This window comes from Colletotrichum orchidophilum (genome assembly GCF_001831195.1).
Source record: "Colletotrichum orchidophilum strain IMI 309357 chromosome Unknown Scaffold_17.1, whole genome shotgun sequence".
NCBI lineage: Eukaryota > Fungi > Ascomycota > Sordariomycetes > Glomerellales > Glomerellaceae > Colletotrichum > Colletotrichum orchidophilum.
Genome location: NW_019172973.1, coordinates 80,132 through 93,122, shown reverse-complemented (window position 1 = coordinate 93,122; position 12,991 = coordinate 80,132). Strand labels below are relative to the sequence as shown.

Below are 12,991 nucleotides of genomic sequence, written 5' to 3'. Positions count from 1 at the left end.
CAGCCGGGAACGATGTGCCATCCCGTGGAGAGGAGTTGTTGTTGGACCATGGACGGCTTGTGCGCGAGGGGTGGATACAGGGATGCTCCGGCAAGTCGTGTCGCAGAGACCGAAAGAATCTCGACATGCCTGCTCCGATCGCACACGCTCAGTCTTGAGTTGTCTTGCGCACGATAAGGTGACAATCGACGCTAGACAGTAGCAAGATGGGCAGTGTAGGTGCAACCTAATATATGTGCGGCTGTCTCAAATTGTCAAGGGAATGGGCGGACAGGAGAAATTGACCTTGTGAAGTACTTCTGTACGAAAGGTTATCGTCAAGCTATACGTGCGACTATAAAATAGAGGTACAAATCGATGGAAAGTAGGTTCGTCTCGGGTAGCTCCATTGCTGAGATGGTTGATCAATCAGACAAACTGTTTATTAATTAAAAGGCACACAAACAACCCAATGCGCTCCATTTCAGACATTTGATGCGCACCAAGGAAAGAAACAAAGTCTTACAGCTTGAAAACAAGGATAGATGAGGCAAAATAGGCAAAAATTTAGGTCGTACCCGGGTTCGAACCGGGGTTACCAGAAATATTGAAGCAATCAAAATCTGGAGTGATAACCGCTACACTATACAACCATGTTGTATGATTGGTCAAGGCAATCAAAAGTATATATTGCCTAGGCTAAGGGGAGTGGAGTCCCTCATTCGCACGCACCTCGTGAGAGCGAATCGATGACGCCCTCGAAAACGTTTCCGAATTTCCTGCATGCTTCCCAGTCTTCTTGGAAAGTCCATTACTCGAAGTTCGGCTACATTCGTGTTGATTGTGCTTCGAGGAGGCCAAGATCATCTCATTAAGTTGCCTTGGTACTCCCCTTCATGGCAGGAGCAAATTTCTAAGCCATGCTCCGCCATCAGACCAGCCAGATTAAAACGCTGGAAATTAGGGGGAGCCTTAGCAAAGATGGGATATGAAGCAAAGCCCCGAGTGCTTTGCCTTTAGTGCCTGATGCTCTCGTGAAGCCTTCAAGCTCTGCACGTCCAGCTTCAGTCTCTCCCTTTCTCCCACATCCATTGACCGTAGTCCATCTTTTCGGTCTAGTCGCTTTTGCGACGGCATCCCTCGCTCCGTGCTACATAGGCCCAGGGCCTGGAATCCTGCCTCGAGTCAGCCGGTCTCATCATCAACATGACCCATTTCCAGGAGACCAAATGCGATGAGAATTACGCCAAGCTGCAGGAGATCAAGGCCGTGTACGACCCCGAGAACATGTTCACTCCTCACCCGCAAGATGTTCCTCTGCCTGGCCAGCAGGCCCCTGCCGCCATCAGCTAGATGGGATTTGATCATATAAAGACACACAAAGACTTGAGCGGGTTTCAAAACTTTTGATTGTAACAAATGGTGCGCTACGCGGCAGGCTTGGGTAGTAATGAAGCATCCAGTTTCAAGCCGTCGGGTATTCTCTGCACTGCTTACATCCGGTGATACTCTGATTGTTCTCTTCCACACCCTTCAAGCCGCCAGTTTACCCCCATCCAGAATCCTCCTCGCTGAATCCTTTATTGCGTTCATCGCCACCAGGTACAAGCTCGGCCCAACACTGATCCTGGCCACCCCGATCTCGCCCAGCTCCCCGGTCGATAACGAATCTGGCCGATCCCCGAGCTTAACAGCAATCCGCCCACCGAGCTTATCTACAAGCACCTGGACCTCCGAAGCCCTTAGCCCCCGTCCCGAACCGCCCCAGAAAAACACAGTCGTGGCCCCGGCCTCCAAATACGCCCGGCCCCGCTTCACGGCCTCCGCCAGCGCGCCCTCATCGTCGCTCGCGCAGTACGGCTCGAGGCGGAATACATCGCACCGGGCATTGAGGACAAAGTCGGCACACCCCGCGTCCCGGGCCGCCGCCAACGCTCTCTTCAGACGAGCGACTTGCGTTTCTACGCCGTAGAGGGACCCGTCGATGCCCTTCTCGAACCCGGCCGACGGGATGCTATCTTCGATGTTGGCGCCGCTTGCACCGAGCGTGACGGCCGCCGCCACAATCTCGTCGATTTGGTCTCCATAGCCGTCTTGGAGATCGACGGAGAGCGGTAAGCCTGCGGCTTTGGCGGCGGGCGCGAGTTGACCTATTGCGGCCATGTTTTGCTCTAGCGTGAGGTCCTCATCTTTCACGCCCAAGGTTGCGGCGATTGCCCACGATGCGGTTGCGATGGCTTTTACGGGCTTCGCGTCGGTGGTGTTTAGGGACAGGATTGCGTTGAGGGAAGCCAGGTCCCAGACGTTGGTGAAGATGATGGGCGACGCGGGGACGTGCAGCTGCTTCAGTTCCCGGGCGAGTTCGTTACTCATGTTGGGCGGTCTTAAGTCTTGGGCGGTAATCCTGGTTTCAGGATGACGGATGGTCGTTCCGGATAGTAAATGTAGAGACCCTATGGGACGGAGATGTTCAACTTCGACTTGAGGATGACTCTTCGAGCGGTCCAAGGCTTCCATCACCAAATGGCCCCATCGCGCTAGTGACAAACGAAGGGCGTCGTCCCAACTAATACTACTAACCCTTTCCCGATGCAAGCCGCGTCTGGATCCGATGTCGCACCAATTCTTGTGTGAGGTATTACACAGACCTGTAATTATATGTTTATTGCGGCTGCTTCCATATATTTCTTGGGCCATAATTTGTCTCCTAGTGTTTTAACGAAACTTTCGTTTTCAAGACCGGCACAGCCCTAACTTACATGCAGAATGACGAGACTTCAGCCATGTTTCGTGCGCTGGTCAGCAACCGCGTGGTGCCCGTTCGGGTCACCGGCTCGAATGTCGACCAAGTTCTTGCTCCGAGAATAAGATTGTTCAAGACAATGCCGATCGACGCCGGATAATCTCCCTTGGCTCTATGTACGCGCGTATTAAAAGAGCACAGTTGGCCACCTGTAATTAGCAGAGCTAAATCTCATTGCACACTAGATCTAGCGGGGAACCAATGCCTGGAAAGGTATTCTCGCTCACTGGGAGAGCCAATGAGGTAAGTGACCTTTGAGGAGAACCGCGCGTGCTGTAACGAACCCCAGGGACTCGTCAAGCTTGTTATAGAAACAAAGAACTTGTAATATAACTTTCAATCTCTCAATTACATATCAAATTTGACCTAAAGTGCAGCCGACTGGTAACATTGGCCCTATTGTCGTGCGAAGGGATTGGTGCTGGTTCTAACCTAGCTGAATTCCCATTCCTACGTCAGCTTCCTCAACATCTGTGCCAGGCTTCTCGTCATGGAATTGGCGTGCTGAACAAAAGTTATCACTCATCACTCGTCCGCTCTACTGCACGTTTGGTTCCTCTACTGGAACGCTCTTTCAATAAGCCTTGGCGGACCTGAACGCCACACTAAGCGGTGTTCCGCAGGTTTTCCTGCAGGGTCTCAGTAAGACGACTCTGCAGCTCGTGTGAATACTGCATAGCATGCGGAAAATTCGTAAGCAATTGCATGAAGGAGAAGGAGCATGAGAAAGATCAAGAGCTGCCCGTTTGAACAGCCATCTTCAACTGGTATAAATATCGTACTCAAATATCGTTCACTCCACAGACTTCATAGTAGTTCGCCTCAATAAACAAACTGCCAGAACTATAGCAAAGATGCGGGCTTTCATTGTATCATCCCTTCTCTACATCGCTCTCGCTGTAGGCCAGAGTCTACCCTCTCGCGTCGTCTACCAGTTCCCAGAAAAGCCCAACTGGATCGAAAACATCGCCGTCCGCAAGAATGGCAACCTTCTCCTGACTCTCCTCACCTCCCCCGAAATCTACCAAGTCGCCAAGCCGTGGGAAAAGTCTCCGTCAGCAGAGCTCGTGCACCGGTTCTCATCGTTTGACGGGCTTCTCGGCATCACCGAGACCTCCCCTGATACGTTCCTGGTTGTGGGCGGCAACTTCTCTGGGATCGGTGTCAGCGTTCCCGGTACCTTCTCGACGTGGGAGGTCAGCTTAATTCACAAGAAGACCACTGCGACCAAGATTGTCGACGTTCCAGAAGCGTCGTTCTTGAATGGCGCCGTCGCTCTGCCCTGGGATCGCAATATTGTCCTCATTGCCGAGTCTGCGCATGGAAAGGTTTACAGAGTCAATATCAGAGCCAAGAAGCACGATGTTATTCTAGGGGGTCAGAATCTTGAACCTACATCCGCTACGGTTCCACCAATCGGAATCAACGGTGTTCATATTCGCGGAGATTTCTTATACTGGACCAACAGCTCCCTTAGAAAGGTATTCCGAGTCAAACTCGATCGCTCGGGGCGTGTCTCGTCAGGAGCAACCATAGAGCAGATTGCCAGCATCGACGTGGCGTTCCTCGACGACTTCACCTTTGACAAAAATGGCGATATCTGGGCCGTGACCAACATAGACGACAAGCTCGTCTACATAAACCCCGAAGGCAACAGCACAATCGTCGCTGGCTCGGAGACCGAGCTGACTATCGCTGGGGGAACCGCCGCTGCTTTCGGTCGAAACGTCAAGGACAGGGAGATCTTATATGCTGTTACTGGTGGAGCTCTTGCCAACCCTGTTAATGGGACGATCACAGAGGCTGGAAAGGTGGTAGCTTTCGATACGCGTAGCTATAGCCTATAAACAACGATTTGACAGGATACAAGTTTCTATTAGTCATTCTCAAGCTACGATACAGAGCTGGAGGTAGATATTTGAATTTTTTGGAAAGTACTAAGCGCTGAAATTTAAGTAGAAATCAATATAAAAGCAGCGTAATTGGGTGTTCAATGAATAGGTCTTTGGTGGTATTGCCTGGCATTTGGTATCATGTATTACCTAACTACTCGACCTCATCGAGGTGATCTCAATTCGGGCCCCCTCAGATGTTCAGATATGTACAATCAATTTGCAGGATTTCCAGCACAACCGTGATGGAAAACTTTTTGAACTGTTTGTTGATTCTGTATAATGAATCTTCAAAGGTTGGCCCAGCCATTCCCAACCAATAGTCGCTACTTATCCAGCCAATATCAAATAATCTCGAACCCCTAGTCAACTACTTGCATGACCAAATTCTGACACAGAACTTCGTGATCAAGCTGGGCTCCGAGACTATAGACAGTTTCAACTCTGTGAGTTACGTCGCAGCATGACAAAACAGCTCGATCGGTCAGTGAGCAACCTATCAGGATTCTCAGGCAGTGTTTCCAAAAGCCTCTGTGTAATTGATAACATAATGGGGTATGAGTGAAATTTTCTTTCTGATGAGTAAATAACTTCGAGTTTACTCGAGGGAAATCAAGCAATGCCCTTCAGGCTGAACTTCATTCCTGTACCATATCTAGTTGCTACGACAGCATGCACTGCCTCTAGCAAGGTTGCGGGACGTTCCAGAGTTTGTAGCTTAATGTAGTTTCACGTAACAGAGATGGTGCTTGCTTTTGTATCTGCGCGATACTGACACAGGCTTATGTCAAACTGCGAGGAACCCTGAACCGAAAGCGAATTCTTTAACCTGGATGTCGGCAATTCCGCTGACCCTGTCCATGCACAGTTCCCCACGATTCTCCACCAACTGTTGGTGATCGTCCCATCCCTTCGGTGCTGCACCGGATTCGGAAATCACCTACGAACTTTAGTACAGCGGGCAATGAAGTTTGGAGTTTATTCCAATGTAGTTCTTCACCCATGGGCAAATAAGGTGCAGACAATTGGGCTCTTTTGCAATTTGGAATTAACTGCGAATGATACTAATAGTTAAGGATAGATTGAGAATTGACTCTATGAGTTGCAGTCGCTGCGATTGTGTACCAGCCAACAATGAATCGAGCGACGCGGATATTCCATGAATGGTGCCAAATCATGAAGCCCATGTTCCATCTAGTGCTCTCTACACCACGCAGGCTCCTGGAACTTAAAGATAGGTCCGAGATAGGCCTCGGGCAGCACGAGACCACCATTCATCCAGTCACAAGTGTAACCCCACGTATGATCATTGTCGCAGTTGGTGAATTGCTTGTCAGCCGTTCTGGACTTGGTGACGGTGTCTTGGTTGACGTAGTCCCACTCGCAGAAGCCGTGCGAAGCCAGACAAGTCACCTTGGTCTTTCCATCGAAGCTCGGGTCTTTGCCCTGACAATCCTCCACCTTGAAGATCTCGCTCAGGTTCGCCCAGCCCTTGTCATGGATTTTGTTCAACGCATCGACATAGTCATTCTTCCAGTCATTCGGGTTGTGAAGCGCGTACGAGTCGCCCGTGTCCGGGTCGATCCAGAACTGGTAGCAATTACCCGCAGGACCGAGACCGGGGCACGAGACCGCGCCGTTAGTGTCGGGTGCGTAGTCGAGCGCGTTGACGCCAGTCGAGCGGGTGGACACGATGCCATTTGCCTTGAGGGAGAGTGAGAGGATGTAGAGTTGCAGATCGTGGTACAGCTCGGTAGACTGTAGGTTCAAGCTGGTGACGGCACGCTGACTGAAGGCACCAGGCTCGGTTGCAGCCAGGAATAGGGTGCTGTTGCCTTGGAGTTCCTTCAAGGCGTTCTCAAGACTACCTTGGTAGTCAATGATGAGCTGAGCGAGACTGCTGCCGATTTGGCCCAGCGTGATAAAGCGCGAGTTGGAAGAGCCTGCTACAGAAGTCATGAAAGAGGAGCTCATTCCTGTTACGACAGCCATCCCCGTGGCAATTCCGGCCAGGAGGGGGTTGGCAAATGCGCCAACTGCGGCCATCCAAAATCCGCCTGAAATCGCAGTCCACAACAAGCTGCTCGGAACTTGAGGATCGGTAGAGGGGGAGACGGTGGCAACGATGTCCCCGATTGTGTCTGCAGCGAGGGAGTGACCGTTCCAAAGAGCCTCGGAGAATTGGTTGAAAAACTGAGAGATGGCGTAAATGTTCCAAAGAGTGTAGAATTGTTGCGGCGAAGAGTAAGCGCCATCGACGCCAGCAGTTTCGAAAGCGGCGCACGTATCCCGAGTGAGGGTGTCGCAAGTTCGGCCGCCGTAGCCGTTGAACGCGAGGTAACACTGGGCGAATCCCAACGAAGCGCAATCAGCCTTTGTGCCGTTCTCGGCCAGCCATTTCGTGATGTAGTCTGACACGTTCAGCTGGGCCCAGCATTCCGGCTTAAGTCCTGTTGCCGATCCTGGAGAGCAGTCAAATGCGCGGGCGGCGAGGGCGACATCTGGCGAGGAGGCAAGCACTGCAGTGCGTAGGAGCCCGACGAGGAGAAGCAGCCGTGTCGCCATGGTAAACGACAGCGACTCGAAGTTTTAAAAGAAGGACAAAAGAGTGTGTAGCTTCAGGTCGAGCTTGGTGTCTTGAACCACTGTAGGCATTTACAGCCGGGCACTCTCTGACCTATGTACTCAGTCGCATTGTGCAATCGAGAAGATGAATCGCATTATTGGAGTGTCTTATAGTATCTACCTTAAAATTGGACTTTGAGGAGATTGACTCGAGGCCATCATGAAAAATGCGTTCCATTCCCTTATTCAGCGTGTAGTTGAACAGTGATCGGCACTTTCAGCGTGGTTTTCATATGAAGGGGCAGAATAAACTTTATTTAGAGTGCCTTGACCACCCACACCTTGATACCGTTATGGGGCTGTACAAGGTCATTGACTCAAGGTCTCACCGACATCATTCCGGCACTACCGAGAACGACGTCAACTAATTTATGTGTTGGAAAAACAACCGATCGGCTGCTGTTAGTCGAGCCTGATAGGGTAACGTAAGTCCTGTGATATTATTCAACACCCTCGTCTTACACGAATTTCTGACTGACGAGATAGAAGAATTGGCTTAACCTCATTTTATAGTGGCCAGCCCTATTGCCATTCAACCCAACCGTGCGTCACTCTCATCACCTCCATGCTGATCAAGTACTTGATCCGGAGAACGTATGGGGCCTGGATGATTCACAGGGCCGGCCCATGGGACGCGCCATTATCATGATGCAGACTCGAGGAGGATTCACGAGACAAAATACAAGACAATATAGTTACCGGTTGAATTATGGCAGAAACCTACCTCGGCCGACTTGTTAGCCGTTCCCGACGTTCCCGACGGGATTACTTCCTGTTGTTCATGTTCGCCGCGTCACGATGCCCGTCCGAGTGCCTCGGAATCACGACTTGACATTTGGCCTCGGAGAAACGCAATTCCCTACAAACCTTATGTAGTGGGTTGGCTCTGTCTAGAAGGTAATGTCATTCCAGGTTGGGTCTGATAACCTTCAGTGATGGGAGTGTTGCTCGCAGCCTGCCGAGCAAGCACCTCTCTCTCATGCTGAACCAAAGCAGACGACAGACACCAGTAGGATGCGCAGCAGTCTCTCGCGTCGGTGCCCTTGATACCATAGCGCTTGCGGATCTCAAACCGCTTCCGCATGACATACCTACGAGGCATTGTCAATCGACTTGAGTAAAGCACTCGGCTAGCAAATCGTGACTGGGGCGACGTACATCCAACCAAAGCCGGTCAAGTAGGTGACTCCCATCATGAATATACAGTCGCGGTTGATATGCCTATAGCTTTCCATGGAAGGTTCTTTTAACCGATGCGACGTTTGGCCGAGCACTACAGAGACACGTCAGCAAAAGACTTACCAGGCTCTACTATCTGAGGACTGCATACCAATACATGGCACAAAGGTGCTCAACAGGCAAAGCTCGCACGAAGCGCAGCAACCACATAGCCCATGATGCCAGCCATTGCTTTGGGTACTTTGGCTGTTTTCATGCCGGTTTAGATCGTCAAGGTCCTGGGTTCGCTGGGCGCCATAGTCTCTTCGAGCCTGAGAATGAGACATTCGTGCCCAACGTTTGAACACTGGGAGCAGTTCTTGGAGCTAGGTAGTGATAGACAGGCGAAAAAGGCAATGTGGATGGATGTGAGATGAAAGAAGCATAACCCGGGACTCGGTAATGCAGGTTATTCATTTCAATCCTGTGTCCACGCGTCCTTCGTGTATACTTTCAGGCCGTTCAATTTAGGTAGGCCCCTCAAAAAGCTTGGGCGAGCGATGATGTCGCAACTCTGGGCAGCGCCGTGTCGCGCCAAGTGAACAAACGGCACATCATTCCCGGATATTCCGCCATGGCAGTCTTGGCCCGCATGCGTGGTCTGTGTGAGCCCGTGAGGCGACGTAATGCTCGGTGGAGTTCCTGACCCGATTGAGCGCCAGCCATTCAATCACTGAACGGATAACCTCCGGATCTCCTCGCCCCATCAACAAGACAGAGTTTTCAGTGCATCGTATTTAAGAAACCTTAAAGCCAAAACTGGAGAGTTGTGTGTGCTATCTTTAGCACGCAGGTTCACGTTGACATATGAGCACTGCTTCACAGAGATCAGCTCCTTCATGTGTACAACGAAGAAGGCAGGGAGAGCATCAAGTCGCTCACATACTGCCTCATCTAAACTACTTCATTGCAGACATTTACACACGGAAAACTCTCGGAGGTGAAGACCTTCGTCTCCCTGCCTTAACTAAAGATATTGAATATGTAAATTCCAAGAAAGCCTTGGTACGTGGGACCGTCGTCCCTGCTTTGTTATCAATCAGGCAGTGTTTTACAATATGTACAAGAAGATTAAAGTATGCTGCTTCAGCGATATCCTCAAGTTTTAGGGATTAAGGTGTGTTTGGATGAACATCCAACCTCTTACCAAGGCCACCACCACGGGTTGGATCGTTTCACAACCCAAACGCCGCGCTCAATGGTGTTGATAACAATGTAACCGCTCTTGAAGTAAGGGTAGTGGCTCCAGGTACCAGTGTAGTTGTTTGCTCCACCGCCAGGCTCATTGTCGTCTTCCGGGAAGATGTCAAAGTAGGCAATCTCCTTGACGTTCTTGGCTGTGGGATCCCACCGAATGGACGAGATGTCCAAGATGCGTAGTCCCGCACCGTAATTGCTCTGGTACGATAGACCGCGGTGGATGAATTGGTTATGGTCGACACTGCGGACGGTGCCCTTGAAGATGCCAGAGTTTTTGGGCTTCTCGAGGGATCTGATATCCCAGAAGTAGGTCACGGGAAAGCCGTCAGCGGCCGGGCCTGTCTTATTGCGCTCGTCAATCTCATCGTCCAGCACCAAAAAGTCCTGCCAGTTGGGATCAATGACCCAGCCTTGATGCGTATAGGTGGCTCCCTCGTAGGTAGTACGAGAAATGATGCTGGTGCTGTTCTTGTGGGTCACATCGTAGCTGTAAGACCAGTCAGAGAAGCAAATCTACCGAAGATGGCATCCAAAGACTCACATAGTCAAGGTATCCTCGTTGTAGCCGTAGCAGATGTCGCGACCCCAGTACTTGACGTCAGGTCCGCGGTACACGATGCACTGCGCGTCGTGAACATAGCCGTCGCCAGCAGCGCATCCCAGGTACAGCGGGTTGTTGATGTCGGCAAGATCGAGGAACTGCAGCCCCGAGTCACACGGCAGATTGCGACGGGGCTGAGCACCGACGGCAACAGCGTACCCCTTTTCCTCATTGACAACCACATTATGGCTGCGACCGAGAGGCAGAGCTTCAATCCAGTGAGCCGTCAAGTCTTTCTCGTTGGAGAAGACAACAGGGTTCTTGGGGTCAATGTCGAGGAGCTTTGGTGGCGTTAGTCTTGAACTCGTCCAATTTCTTTGAGTCAACAAGATATCATGGGTAGTGTTATACCTTGCGCAAGTCAAAAAACTGGATCCCATGACCAGGGGCCTCACTACCAACGACAAGATAGTTCTTGTACGTCTTGATCTCGCGCCATCTGCTTGGCTCCGAGAAGTACGGCAGCGTTCCGAGGTAGACCAGCTTACCCTTCTTGGAGATCTCCGCAAAGGCGGTACCGTCGAGCTGTCCAATCGCGAAAAACTCTCGGCCGTTGGGTGACGTCCATCCCCACGATCCGGAACCTCTACCAGTGGAGTTGCCAAAGGCTGCGTGAGGTTGGAAGTCATAAAGGTCGAGCTGTTGCAAGTAAGCAAATGAGTTCTCAGTTAATGCCGTCTACAACGTTCACCCGATGTACATCCCAGGCATCAACTCACATCTTTGCATCTAAACGTCTGAAGAGGGTCGCCCTTGACGAGCTCTACCTTGCCATTCTTGCACGCGAGATAGTCCTTGACACGGCCCGTCCACTGAGTCGAGTCGAACTTTCCTTCGGCCTCGGATTGTTCCCATTGAGCCTGTCTCTGTCAGCTTCGTGGCCCACGGCTGAGTTGTGAGGGTCTCACCTACGATCTTGTGCCCCATGCTCTCTTGATGCGCCGCACCAGTGTCATACCATGCCGATAACTCGGCACTAGGCTCCAGCTCTCTGGCGACGGATACTCTAGAGAGAGCACCAATGGCGGCAATGAAGGTGTAAGTCTTCATCTTGGCGGCTTCTTTACTGCCAATACGACTAGAGAGAAAGAAAACGCCAAAAAGACAAGAATGTCAGATCTGATCTGATGCGAGAGAAATCCTTTGGAAAATCACCAGGCGCCGCATCTTTTGCATTTTATACCGACCACGATTTCCGACTACCCTGCAAGCCAAGCAACGCGATAATACCTCTGCGCGCAAAAGTCCCAGCAGATGCATTCTCACCGCTGTGTGGTTGCAATACCACTTACATTTGCCTCTTCGGCCATTGTTGGCATGCACGATCTGCAGAGGCCAAGCCATGGCGAATATGTTGTCTCAATAAGGCCATCGCTTAGCAGTTTGGCCCGCAGGTACCAGACTTGAGCCCTTCCCCGTCGATGGATCTTGTCAGACGGACAGTTGACGAAACTAGTTTTTCCAACTGCCAATATGAGATAGGATGGAATAGGCAGGTCGTAAAGATGTCGCAAGTTCTTGGCACTATTGGTCAACGTCACCAAACTAGCCTGTCGCTGCACTTGCCCACGTGTAACCATTACTAAACTTTTTTCATTCTGAATCGGTGTGGCCTATGCCTCTACTCTCAGGCAAGTTAGCAATGCTCGATAGCCGATACGTTGGGTAGAGTCGCCAAGAGCAGATGCTGCAGGTGGCAATGGCACCATTTTCAGAGCCCTGTAACCGACCATCAGATGTGCGGGGATACTCTGCGATTCGCATCTCATATTCAATTCTGGCCAGTCATTCGAAGAACGCAGTATATCGCGTAGGTATGCGATTACCAGGTAGCTACCGGGCGCGGCCAAGACTGATGCTGTTTGTAAGATGTACACTTTGATGCAATTGAGGCAAACAAGTATCCTACTATGAACCTATGATCCTTGGAAGTAACCGCCTCAAGCGGGTTACAAGCATTATAAGCTAGCGTCAGATTTGGGCTTTGGATCACGGGTCATTGTACCCTCATGTAGATGTACTGCTGACATGGAGAAGACCTTTGATCATGGTTATACGTGCCGATGTTGGAGCCGATTTGTCCATCAACTCCAAGCTTGGATTTACATAGAGTGTTGGAAACTTTCCGCAGCTAGTGATCCACGATCCCGAACCTCTTGAGGCAGGCGCAGAAATCCCCTGCTTCGGCTCTGTTGGTGACTTCCATCAAGTACGGTTCTGCGTACCTTTAATTCCCACCCGGCGCCCAGCTATGCGGCTCTAGGGGGCTGGTGTTGTCCGTTGACAGGTCTTGTAAGGTGCTCTCAGACATTTCGTGGTCAGAGCCCTCTCGCTTTCGACCAGGCACCGGAACTTTGAATAGGGTCAATACTGAGGATGATGTTGCGCCTAGAACTGTTTTGACAGGTGCGAGCGAGCGTCCTTCGATTGGTTTGATGCTGTTATGCGGGCATTCCTAGGAACAAGAGACTTGCGGGCGTTACAGTAAATAGCACGTCCCCTATCCGTGGGGTTCACACCGACAGCCGGTTTGGGTGCCTGAAAGAAAGTATCTACAGAAAATCCGATGACAGCTATTTCCTGTCACTAATTGAAATAGTCAGAAGACTTGATCGGCAAAGCTGGCTGTAAATGGCGCATGATGCAGAAGCTAATCCTAGTTCCTAGTGGAGG

At 51.0% G+C, this 12,991-nt stretch overlaps 6 protein-coding genes across 6 annotated transcripts; 2 read left to right on the top strand and 4 right to left on the bottom strand.

Moving 5' to 3' along the window:
- Positions 1-728: 728 nt before the first annotated feature.
- CORC01_02900 (uncharacterized protein) lies at positions 729-1,332 on the top strand (the record flags this gene model as incomplete). The annotated part of the gene is made up of 2 exons (XM_022614550.1): positions 729-815; positions 1,138-1,332. 2 exons carry the CDS (start codon positions 729-731, stop codon positions 1,330-1,332), a joined length of 282 nt encoding a protein of 93 aa, XP_022478851.1.
- A 180-nt stretch (positions 1,333-1,512) lies between these two features.
- On the bottom strand, positions 1,513-2,352 carry CORC01_02899 (uncharacterized protein; the record flags this gene model as incomplete). The annotated part of the gene is made up of 1 exon (XM_022614549.1): positions 1,513-2,352. The coding sequence occupies one exon, from the start codon at positions 2,350-2,352 to the stop codon at positions 1,513-1,515; it is 840 nt and encodes a 279-aa protein (XP_022478850.1).
- Positions 2,353-3,636: 1,284 nt separating this feature from the next.
- On the top strand, positions 3,637-4,629 carry CORC01_02898 (uncharacterized protein; the record flags this gene model as incomplete). The annotated part of the gene is made up of 1 exon (XM_022614548.1): positions 3,637-4,629. One exon carries the CDS (start codon positions 3,637-3,639, stop codon positions 4,627-4,629), a length of 993 nt encoding a protein of 330 aa, XP_022478849.1.
- Positions 4,630-5,868: 1,239 nt separating this feature from the next.
- On the bottom strand, positions 5,869-7,239 carry CORC01_02897 (uncharacterized protein; the record flags this gene model as incomplete). The annotated part of the gene is made up of 1 exon (XM_022614547.1): positions 5,869-7,239. One exon carries the CDS (start codon positions 7,237-7,239, stop codon positions 5,869-5,871), a length of 1,371 nt encoding a protein of 456 aa, XP_022478848.1.
- Positions 7,240-8,167: 928 nt separating this feature from the next.
- Positions 8,168-8,804, bottom strand: CORC01_02896 (uncharacterized protein; the record flags this gene model as incomplete). The annotated part of the gene is made up of 3 exons (XM_022614546.1): positions 8,168-8,390; positions 8,434-8,572; positions 8,630-8,804. 3 exons carry the CDS (start codon positions 8,802-8,804, stop codon positions 8,168-8,170), a joined length of 537 nt encoding a protein of 178 aa, XP_022478847.1.
- An 856-nt stretch (positions 8,805-9,660) lies between these two features.
- CORC01_02895 (uncharacterized protein) lies at positions 9,661-11,368 on the bottom strand (the record flags this gene model as incomplete). Its single annotated transcript, XM_022614545.1, has 5 exons — positions 9,661-10,204; positions 10,259-10,599; positions 10,670-10,957; positions 11,038-11,178; positions 11,231-11,368. The coding sequence occupies 5 exons, from the start codon at positions 11,366-11,368 to the stop codon at positions 9,661-9,663; spliced, it is 1,452 nt and encodes a 483-aa protein (XP_022478846.1).
- Positions 11,369-12,991: the final 1,623 nt, after the last annotated feature.